The 12,260-nt window shown below is 41.5% G+C and overlaps 1 protein-coding gene across 1 annotated transcript in view; it reads right to left on the reverse strand.

The window, feature by feature from the left end:
- Nucleotides 1-367: 367 nt before the first annotated feature.
- dera (deoxyribose-phosphate aldolase (putative)) overlaps nucleotides 368-12,260 on the reverse strand; it is a 49,794-nt gene continuing 37,901 nt past the window's right edge. The window contains exons 7-9 of the mRNA XM_063072123.1: nucleotides 3,969-4,081; nucleotides 1,295-1,444; nucleotides 368-1,140 (exon numbers count right to left, since the gene is read on the reverse strand). Coding sequence (XP_062928193.1) covers nucleotides 1,084-1,140; nucleotides 1,295-1,444; nucleotides 3,969-4,081 — 320 coding nt within the window. The 3' untranslated portion in view covers nucleotides 368-1,083. The remainder of the gene's footprint in view (nucleotides 1,141-1,294; nucleotides 1,445-3,968; nucleotides 4,082-12,260) is intronic.

Here is a 12,260-nt window from a genome sequence, read left to right on the forward strand (position 1 = left end):
ACATTGGACTACGATGAATGTCACTGAGTCCCTGGAAGATTGTTGGGTCTCAGAAAATGCATTGAGGAAGCCCTGCAATGATGTTCTGGGCTGAACTGAGCTCAGCCGTAAGAACTACGCCATTTCTTCCCTTCATTATGGCATGACTCCAGCAAGTGAAGAGTTTTTTCTCCAATTCATGCCAGTTTCAATTTTGCCAAGAATCCTTGATGCCTCACATAGTACCTGCCTCCCTGATGTCTTGACAAATTTGGCTCAAATAAAATTCATTTTGATACCACTGAAATTAACAGGTTTAATATCTGTGATTAAAATGAGAAATTAACAAAGAAAACAAAGAATACATATATATTTAAACATACTCATTTTTATTAAACATGAAAAAATTATTAACATTTGCTGATATTAGTTACTTAGGTTAACATGATCTACAGTGCAGAAGACTGTTGGAAGGCTCAGGATGTCTCCTAACAGAGATGCTTAAATGAAGCTGTACTTATTTGGTAAGTTTACCTCCAAATTGAGTAAAGGACTGACACACAGGCAGGTTCTGTGATCCTGTAATTCCAGCAGTGGACCTCCATTGACAGAAATGGGATCAGAATTCACAGTGCACTTCACTAACCCAGTCTCCTGAGAGGAAGGACCTCAAATGCAAGCATCACTATAGTGTGTATTGTGTAGTGGCGATAAAATAAAATTATTTCACAGAATGATTTGCCACATATAGCCCTTAAAGGACAAACCCTTCACTATCTCAATAAGAAATTAAATTGTTCAGAAAATTCTCAGTATAAATTATCAAAATGAATTTCCAGCGTCTGCAGATTTCCTCGTGTTTGCGTTCTTAAATCCCACTTGACCAAAGTACGTTAAAATATATACAAGTTAGCACAGCAGGCAGATTTGTTCAGAACACGTCATGTGAAAAATTGGCATGAAAAACAGCAAAATTTATGCTTTTTAAAATTGCAACAGAAGTGTTTTCAAAACTCTGGAAAAAGAAAAAAAAATCAGAAACGAAGAGTGATTTAGGAATGAGAATCCTGGGCTATTTTCTGACAGGCAGTAATACACGTTCTTTTAAGCCATTGGCAATTCATGAGCTGCTGCATACCTTCCTGTTACATGATGATAGATCTGAAGAAAAAAAAATTAAACACATTTCAGCATATCTACGAGCAAAAGATGTAAATGATTAAGCATTTAATACACATTCTCAGCAGGTACAAGAAATTGCCAAACATAACCAGCATTATGAAACCGAAAGATAAGTTGCTGCTGAAATCCTAACCTGTCTTTCAATGTCAGTCAGTAAAGAACTGGCACCCAATCGGAAGAGATTCGGATTTAGCCAGCAGTCTCCCAGCTCTTCTTTGATCAGTATCAGCCAAGACAGTGCATCCTTCGCTGTGCGAATACCCCCTGCTGGCTTAAATCCAACCTGCAAAGCAAAATACAATTCTTAGGAAACTACATCCAAAGAGTCAGCTTCTACATAAGGATTCCCTTTAAAACACTGATTTCAAAATGGTGTCGTCCATTGAGCCTGTCCTGCCATTCAGTGAGATCACACTGGAAAAATTCTTGCTCCAATATAATCCTGAATCATTTAACCCTCTACCTTCCCTATTTTTAAGATTCAAAGAATTTATTATCAAAGAATGTATAAATTATATAACCTTGAGATTTGTTTGCTTGCAGGTAGCCATAAAGCAAGAAACCAAGAAAAAAAAGACCAACACCCGATGCGCAGGAGAAAGAAAAAGATACACAACTCACGCAAACAACTGAAACAAATAACAACATTATGAACCAAACTGAGCCCTCAGATCCGAACCATGAGTAGACCGGAGTAGGCCCAAAGCCTTGCTTGTCAGCTCTTCATGTTAGCGGGCACGGAGCACAGCAGGCAGAGCAGTCCTCATACCCTCGGCACCATGGACAGAAGAGTGACTACTGTGGAGAATGAGCGAAATCGGCTCTCGCCTCTGATCCAACATCCTGTATTTTCAGTCTGTCTGGGCCAGCATTTAAATTGACCAAACAACAGAACAACAAAAGGCTCCGGAATCCTGGAGAGAGGAGTGAACATCGCAGTGAGCAAGCAAAATTGTCTCTTGCCTTCAAGCTGGGCTGGTGTTTAAACTGTCTAAACAGCGGATTGTACCTCATACGAGGACCCAGCCGCTGTGAAAGGCTTGGGGCTTGAACCACGCCACCCACCAAATCACTCCAGGCCCATATTTCACCAGCCAGCCCAAAGCAGCTCTTAAGCTCTTCAAATCAGCTCGGCGCCCAGATATCCAACCTCACACCAGGGCCAGTTGTGCGGGCATCGGAACTCCATCTGCAATGATTCTACAACACACCATCCCAACTCATCCCCTGAACTCGCTTCACCATTGCTCGCCCCCTCACTGTTTGCGGCGATAATTTAACACAATTTACCTCAGAAAAGGTTTTTTTAGTGAGATTTCTTAACTTCTTAACTGGCAGTGAGCTGCCACATGCGTTTGGTGGCACCATTTTAACTGGAAGCTCGTAGCATATTTTACAACATAACTCCTGGTTCGTCATCTAACTCTCTGCTTACAAGTTGTGGAGTAGCTGTCAGCATGAAAAGCCTTGAGTTTTACAAATGAATCCAAGTTGTATTTATAAAATTGTCATGTTGAATCACTTCCAGTAGTTATAATCCAACACGAGAAACTGTAATCAGGCTCAGGTTACTGATGAGCTAAACACAAAAGGAAAACTTAAATTGTTCAAAGGCTACAACATCTGGAATTGTAAACACAAAAAAGAGTGAGTTTCTGAGGTATCTAGTGTTCCAGTGCATGGATCACAAAAATTAACGGGCAGGTCCAACAAGTGGTTACAAAGGCAAACAACGTGCTGGCTTTTATTATAAAACGGTTGTATTTATAGAAAAGGGAGGCTTTGTCAAAGTCAAGTTTATTGTCATATGCACAAGTACATGTAAGCACAGGTGCAGTGGAAAACTTACTTGCAGCAGTGTCACTGGCACGTGAGACACAAGTAGTATTCATAAGAAAAACATTAATTTTAAAAATGAGATAGTCTGCAGATGCTGGAAATCCAATACAATGCACACAAATTGCTGGAGGAACTCAGCAGGTCAGGCAGCATCTATGGAAATGAATAGATAGTTGACATTTCGGGCTGAGCCTGTTCTTCAGGACTGAGAAGGAAGGGGGAAGATGCCAGAATAGAAAGGTGGGCGAGGGGAAAGGAGCTAGCTGGAAGGTGATAGGTGAAGTCAGGTGGGTGGGAGAGATCATGAAGCAGGAATTTGATAGGAGAGGAAAGTGGACCATAGGAGAAAGGGGAGGAGGAGGGGACCCAGGGGGAAGTAATAGGCAGTGTGAAGAAGTAAAAGGTCAGAGTGGGGAATGGGAAGGGGGAGAGAGAGAAAATTTGTTTACCGGAAGGAGAAATTGATATTCATGTCATCAGGTTGGAGGGTACCCAGACAGATTATAATGTGTTGGTCCTTGGATTCCTTTCATGCCAAGATAAAGCCACCCTTTGGGTGGAGGAGCAACATCTTACATTGTCTGGGTACCCTCCAACCTGATTGCATGAATATCGGTTTCTTCTTCGGAAGTTTGCCAAAACTCAATCTCTATCACAACCATCACACTATTACCCCAACTGGGGCCCTCAACCCCACCACTCTAATCCACAAGTAGGAAAATTTCTGGCAGTCAATCCCCAACTCATATAGCCCACAAAGATCCCCAGTCTTCAACCAATTAGGTTGCAGAATGATATCTTACTCATTTCTTTCTCATGGAATTTAGGAACTTCTTAGCTACTGTTCATTAAAATCAACTTTCATTTTAAGTGAATAAGTAATTTCCCCCAAAAATATACATAGAATTATGCCGAACAAGTTATACATGAATTTGCAGTTGCAAGTATTTCCCCTTTTGCTGCTGTACCTTATAGCCCGTCTTCCTGTAATAGTCTTTGATGGCCCTCACCATCACCAGGGCAACAGGGAATGTGGCATTTACCCCTTCTTTTCCTGTAGAAGTCTTTATAAAATCAGAACCTTAAAATAAAAAGAGAAATATGATCAACTAAAATGGCCTTTCAAGTTACTAAAGAAACAAGTTTTCATTATACTGTATATTTTTGAATAAAAGTATTGTGGGTCCAATTGTGCATAGCTGTAGAATATGTTTCCCAACAGTGTTACTTCTGAATAATAATAGATGGCATTGGTAAAATGCTGACTTTCTACAAGAATTCCATTACAGTGACAATAATAGAATAATACTGAACAGAAATGTAATTAATGTGAACTGTAAGTACAGTTATAGATTCAATAAGGAAAAGATCAAAAGAAGTTAGAAGACGGGGAGGAAGAAATAAGACCACAAGACAAAAGAACAAAATTAGGTCATTCGGCTCATCGAGTCTGCTCTGCCATTCCATTGTGCTTGATTTCCTATCCCTCTCAACCCCATTCTCCGGCCTTCTCCCTGTAACCTTTGACCCCCTGACTAATTGAGAACTTATCAGCCTCTGCTTTAAATATACTCAATGACTTGGCCTACACAGCTGTCTGTGACATTGAATTCCACAGATTCACTACCCTATGGCAGAAGTAGTTCCTCCTCATCTCTGTTCTAAATGGATGCCCCTTTATTCTAATGCTGTGTCCTCTGGTCCTAGACTCTCCTACTATAGGAAATAACCTCTCCACATCCACTCTATCTAGGACTTCAATATTCGATAGGTTTCAATAAGATCCCACCTCATTCCTCTAAACTCTAGTGAGTACAGACCTAGAGCCATCAAGCAATCCTCGTACCTCAACCCTTTCATTCCCGGAATAATTCTCACAGACCTCCTCTGGACCCTCTCCAATGCCAGCACATCTTTTCTTAGATAAGTGACCCAACATTGCTCACAATACTCCAGGTGTAGTGTGACCAATACCTTATAAAGCTTCAGCATTACATCTTTGCTCTTATATTCTAGTCCTCTCAAAATGAATGCTAACATTGCATTTTGCCTTCCTTATCACTGACTCATCCTTCAAGTTAACCTTTAGGGAATACTGCACAAGGATTCTTAAATCCTTTTGTATTTCGGGTTTATTTTCAGAAAATAGTCTACATCTTTATTCCTTCTACCAAGGAGAATGACCATATTTTCCTACACTATATTCCATCTGCCACTTCTTTGCCCATTCTCCCAAACTGTCCAAGTCTTTCTGCAGACTGCCTGCTTTCTCAACACTACTTGCCCCTCCATCTACCTTAATATCATCTGCCAACTTAGCCACAAAGCCATAAATTTCATCATCCAAATCATTGTCATGAAACATGAAAACAAGCAGTCCTGACACCAACACCAGCGGAACGTGACTAGTCACTGGCAGCCAGTCAGAAAAGGACCATTTACTCCAACTCTTTGCCTCCTGCCAGTCATTCAATCTTCTATCCATGCTAGTATCTTTCTGTAACACCATGGGCTCTTACCTTGTTAAGCAGCCTCATGTGCAGCACCTTGTCAAAGGTCTTCTGAAAATCCAAGTAAACAACATCCACTGACTCTCCTTTGTCTATCCAACCTGTTATTTCCTCAATGAATTCCAATAGTTTTGTCAGTCAAGATTTCTCCTTAAAGAAACTATGCTGACTTTGGCCTATTTTATCATGTGCTTCCAAGTACCCCAAAATCTCATTGTTAATAATGGGCTCCAACATCTTCCCAACCACCGAAGCCAGACTAAGTGGTTGATAATTTCCATTCTTCTGCCTCTCTCACTTCTTAAAGAGTGACATTACAACTTTCCAGTCTTCCAGAACCATTCCAGAATCTAGTGATTTTTGAAAGATTATTACTAATTCCTCTATAATCTTTTCAGCTACTTCTTTCAAACCCTGGGGTGCAGTCCAACTGGTCCATCTTCAGACCTTTCAGCTTCCAAAACACCTTCTCCTTAGTAATAGCAACTAGACTCACTTCTTCCCCCAATACTCTTGAACTTCCATACTGCTAGTGTCTTTGACAGTGATGAAGTTCACCTGCCATTTCTTTGTCCCCCATTACTACCTCTCCAGCATCATTTTCCAGTGGTCCGATATTGACTCTTGCCTCACTTTTACCCATTTTTTTCTGAAAAAACTTTTGGTACCCTCTTTTATATCGTTGGCTAGCTTACACCTTGATATTTAATCTTTTCTCTCCTGATGGCTTTTTAAATTGTCTTCTGTTGGTTTTTAAAAGCTTCCAGATTCTCTAACTTCCCACTAATTCTTGCTATATTATATGCCCTTTCTTTTCCTTTAATGCTGTCTTTGACTTCCCTTGTCATCCACAGTTGTCTCATCGTCCTTTCAAAAGATTTCTTCATCTCTCGGATGTATCTATCCTGTGCCTTCCAAACTGCCCCCAGAAATGGCAGCTATTCTGTTCTGCTGTTATTCCTGATACCCTGCTAGTGTTCCCTTTCAATTAAATTTCTGCTTTCTTCTAATTCTGCTTACTCCACTGTAATACTGATACATCTAACATTATCTTCTCCGTCTCAAACTGCAGGGTGAATTCTATTATATTATTATCACTACCTCCTCAGGGTTCCTTTATCTTAAGCTCCCTAATCAAATCTGGTTCATTACACAACACTCAATCCAGAATTGCCTTTCCTCTTGGTGGGCTGAACCACAAGCTGCTCTAAAAAGTCATCTTGTAGGCATTCTACAAATTCCCTCTCTTGGGATCCAGCACCAATCTGATTTTCCCAATCTACTTGCATATTGAAATTCCCCCATGACTATTGTAAAATTGCCCTTTTTACATGCCTTTTCTATCTCCCATTGTAATTTGTAGCTCACATCCTAGCGACTGTTCAGAGGCTTGTATATAACTCTCATCAAGTTCCTTTTAACCTTGCAGTTCCTTAACTCTACCCACAAGGATTCTACAACTTCTGATCCTATGTCACCTTTTTCTACAGATTTGATTTTTTTTTTAACCAATAGAGTATCCTACCCCCTCTACCTGTCCTTTCAATCAATATGTATCCTTGAATGTTAAGGTCTCAACTATGATCTTCGTTCAGGCACAACTCACTAATACCTATAACGTCGTACCTGCCAAACTCTAACTGCGCTACAAGATCATCTACCATATTCCGTATACTACATGCATTGAAATATAACACCTTCAGTCCTGTATTCATCCCCTTTTCAATGTTGCTCCCGTGTTACATTTCAGCTTATCCCATTGACTGCAATTGTTCCCTATCATCTGCTGGTCCTTCCTCAGTCTCACCACACACTGCATCTACTTGTATGCCAAGTATCCTGATCCCTATCGCTACAGTTCCCATACCCCTGCCAAATGATTTTAAACCCTTCCCAACAGCTGTAACAAACCTGCCTGTAGGGAGATTGTTTCACCTCAGGTTCAGGTGTAAACTTTCCTCTTCGTACATGTCATAACTTCCCCAGAAAAGATCCCAATGATTCAGAAATCTGAAACCCTGGTCCCCTGCATCAGTTCCTCAGCCATTCATTCATCTGTACTATCATCCTATTCTTGCCCTGACTAGCATGTGGCACTGGGAGTAATCCAGAGATTATTACCCTGGAGGTCCTGCTCTTCTGCCTCTTCTCTAGTTCCCTACACTCACTGCACAGGACCTCCTCCCCCTTTCTACCAATGTCATTGATGCCAATTGTTCACCATGACCTCTGGCTGCTCACTCTTCCTCTTGAGAATTCTTCAGCCACTCTGAGACATCCTGGGACCAAGCAACCGGGAGGCAACACACCATCCTACTGTCTCATTCATGGCCACAGAATCTCTTGTCTATCCCACTAAGTCTTTGAGTCTCCTATCACTATCGCTCTACCTGACTTTACCCTTCCCTGCTGATCCTTGCGCTGGCCACAGTGTCACTGGCCTCGCTGCAGCTGCTGTGCCCGGATAGGGCATCCCCCACCCCTCCAATACTATCCAAAGGGGTAAACATGCTGCTGTGGGGAATGGCCACGGGAGAACCCTACTCTAACTGTTTATTCTTATTTCTCCTGTTGGCCATTCATCAACTGTCTGAAGCCTGGAGTCTGGGTACAACTACCTCAGTCAAAGTCTCATCGATGAGGTTTTCAGCCTCCTGGACGATCCTGAGCACATCCAGCTCCAGCTTCTTGACCTCCTACACATGTAGTCATCAGGGAGACCTTTAAGTACTCTGCAATCCCACATTTTCCAGGAGGAGCATTCCACCTCATTCCTGCCTATAATTGCTATACCTTGGACTTGAACTTCTAACTCTTAAGTTCTACAATCAACTAAATGACTCAGCCCCCCAGCCTCCACCTGTTCTCATCCAGGCCTTTTGAGACCAAGCTTAACCACGAACACTGGACCACTCCAACAATAGCCCTTCACTCACAACTCGCTTCTTTTACTGTCCCTTGCCAATTTAGTAATAACCCCAGCAATCTCCCGCTTGGCAGAGAAGTCCCGAAAGTTCCCAGTCGCTTTTTAAACCTGGCGCATAAAGCCAACGAAGAATTATCTCCAACTCACTCCACTAATCAAGGAAAATTCATGTGATTCAGTTAGCAGCAACTCTTAAGAGGAAGGTTTATCTCTCCGACTTCAGCAAATTATCTTTCCTGTTACTTATGTGTAGAAAATCTGCCCTTTTAAAGATCTTTCATTTAGAAATATTAATATTTGTTTATTATTGTCATAATTGTAAGCAGTTTGGGTCCCATATCTAAGGAATGATGTTCTGGCCCTGGAGAAGGTCCAGAGGAGGTTTACGAGAATGTCATGGGGACTGTATGGTTAATACATGAGCAGAGTTTGATGGTTCTCAATCTGTATTCACTGGAGTTTAGAAGGATGAAGGGGGAATCTAATTGAAACCTACCAAATATTGAAAGGCCATGGAAACAATGTTTCCAGTAGTGAGAGATTCTGGGACTAGAGAGCACAACATCAGAATAAAACGATGTCCATTTAGCACAGAGGTGAGAAGGAACTCCTTTAGCCAGGGGGTGATGAATCTGTGGAATTCGTTGCCACAGATGACTGCAGAAACCAAGTCACTAAAGCAGAGGTTGATAGGCTCTTGATTAGTAAGGGTGTCAGAGGTTACAGGGAGAAGGCAGGAGAATAGGGCTGGGAGTAAAAATAAATCAGCCATGATCAAATGGCAGAGCAGACTCAAAAGGTCAAACGACCTAATTTTGCTCCCATGTTTTATGGTCCTTTGTATGGAGAACTAAGAAAAGCTTTACTTTGCATGCAACTTGTACAAATCATTTCAGTTACATCAGTGCATTCAGGTAGTACAATGGAAAACAACAGAATGCAGAATAAAATATTAACAGTACAGAGAAAGTACAGTGGAGGTAAATGATATGGTGCAAGGACATAAGGTAGATTGTGAGCAAGATTCCATTTGATTTTACGTGGGAAACATTGAATAGTCTTACACTATCAGGACAAAGACTGTCCATAAGTCTGGTGGTACATGTTTTTAGGTACCTGATAGGAGGGGAAAGAAATGTTGATGTCCATGGTGGGTGGGGTCGTTGATTATGTTGGCTGCTTTACAAAGTGAACAAGAAGTATAAACAGAGTCCTTGGTAGAACAGTTGTCGTACCAAACCGAGATGCATCCGGATAGGATGCTTTCTATGGTGCATCAATAAAAATTGGTGTTTGTGAAAGGACACACTGAATTTCATTCACCTCCTGAGGAAGTAGAGACCTAGTGCTCTTTCTTAGCAATGGCATCTACGTGGTTGGAGCAGGATAGTCTATTAGTGGCATTCACTGCTAGGAGCTGGAAGCTTTGAACACTGGTACAGACAGGTCAAATGTCCAGTTTATGGATTTGCTGTGTTTAAATCTGCTGCCACATACAGTTCACCTGTAACTTTGCATTCTCCCCCCTCCCCAACACCATTAGATTAACTAACGGAATGTGAAGCACTCTGGGATGACCTGAGGATTTACGGAAGTACAATGAATTGCATGGCAATGTGTAATTTGCCCACCCTCTAATAAATCATATACTTGATAATTCAGAGTAAAAATACACTATAGACTGTAGATAACTTACAGTGAACTAACAGGATCCACTTTGGAATAAAGCAACAATGCAGGTATCCTACTGCCTGTACTGAACTTCATGTGTAGAGCAAATAAATGAGAAAAATTGTATTTTCAAAGTAAGCATGTGCCTCGGATTTGGCGTTATGTGTCGATCCAGAGAATACAACAAAAGCATTAGCAACATGAAGTTTTTTTCAACTGGATCAAAATATAGGGCAAGGAAAATCCATGCACCATCTTTACAGATATCATACAGTATTTCTGTAAAGTATTTTGGATGAGATCCTAAAACAGCCATTTCCAAGTTCAAAATGCAATATGTTATTGGACCCCTGCTAGAGAGTGAAACTCATTTACTCAGCAGGCAGCAAGGAGTGCAAAGTGACAGTTTTTAGTGTGCAAGACCAAGGTCACAAGAAGCCATCTGTTCAAAGGAAAGCATATGTCTGCCCCCTGAAAGGTAAGATTTGTTGGTGCTGGGGCTTTGCATTTCCCAAATAGCCTTCATAAGTCTCATACAACTGGATGCCATCCAACAGACTGTCCCTCCATAGGAGTCTGCTAGGTCACAATGGCTGCCAAGTAAGGCTGTTAAGTTTTGGGTGTGATCTCCAGAGAATAAAATTGTGAGAGTAATGACTTTGATTTGACCATAGACAGACTTCAGAAGAATTTGAAAGAATAAGCCTTTGAACATAACTCAAAGAGTTTAGTATTTGGAAGAAGAAATGCACAAATGGATAACAGGAGAAAATGAAGAGGTAATCAAGTTCCAGTGATCACTCTGGATTTGATTATCCACCTTTTACACTTAACGCCACGACATTTGATATTCTGAAAACCTCAACAAGCCTACTAGGCCTACAGTAGGTTGTCCCTTCGATGTATTCCACGCATGTAACCAATCCTCGCTTGAGAAGAGTATCACATGGTTTGCCTTCACACCACTTCCTCCATTCCAAGGATGATTGATGTGAAAATACTTTGGGACCATTTTCAGCTTATCCCATTCATGGGGTCAGGAGTGGAGTGCATCTGTGTGTATGTGCATGTATCAGGAGTGTTACTGAAATGTACAAAAATTCTAAAGGGCTTTACAAGGTAGATGCGGACTTAATACTTTTGGTGGTTTGGGTGTCCAGAACCACATCTCACCACTCAAAATTAATGGCAGGCTACCTGAGATGGATGAAATCTCTTCACCAATGGATTAGCAAGCCTTTGCAAGTCTCTATTCAAGGGAGTTGTGGAGGTTCAATTGCTAGCCATATTCAAGACAGAAATTGATAGGTATTTATATATTGGGGAAGTCAAAGATATAGGATAACAGCAGAGCAGTGGCGCTGAGATTATAGATCATACTGAATCGCACTACAGGTGCATCTTCCTGTCACCATTTGATTATCTTGTGTTCAGCAAAATAGAGCAAAACTCCTTTTAAGAATTAGTGAATATCGTACTCAAACTAATCTCATGATATTACAGCAGTCATCTCGTGTTCCCTGAGCGGCCTCGGTGAGACCCAATGTAGATTGGGCGACTGCTTCGTTAAGCACCTTCACTCCATCCACCACATAAGATGGAATTTCCTGGAGGGCACCCATTTTAATTCAACTTCCCATTCCCATACGTTGTTCCACAACCTCCTCTACTGTCACAATGAGTCCACTTGCAGGTTGGAGGAGCAACACCTCATATTTTGACAAGATAGCTTCTAACCTGTTAGCACGAAAATTGACTTTTCCAGCTTCCAGTAATTTATTCCCCCTCCACCTTCTTTCTTTTCCCATTCCTCATTCTGGTTCTCCTCTCATCCCTTCCTTTTCCTTCACCTGCCCATCATATTCCTTTGGTGCCCTTCTTCCTTCTCTTTCTTCTACGGTTGATTGTCCTCTCTTATCAGATTCCTTCTTCTTCAGCCCTTTTTCTCTTCCACCTATCACCTCCCAGCTTCTCACCTTCTTTTCTCACCCACTCACCTTCACCCCAACTTGTTTTCATCTATCACCAGCCAGCTTGTTCTCCATCTACTCCCCCATCTTCTTATACTGGCTTCTTCCCCTTTTCTTTACGGTCCTGATGAAGCACCTCGACCTGAAACTTTTCCCTCTCCATAGATGCTGCCTGGCCTGCTG

Source organism: Mobula hypostoma, chromosome 20 (assembly GCF_963921235.1).
Source record: "Mobula hypostoma chromosome 20, sMobHyp1.1, whole genome shotgun sequence".
Lineage (NCBI taxonomy): Eukaryota > Metazoa > Chordata > Chondrichthyes > Myliobatiformes > Myliobatidae > Mobula > Mobula hypostoma.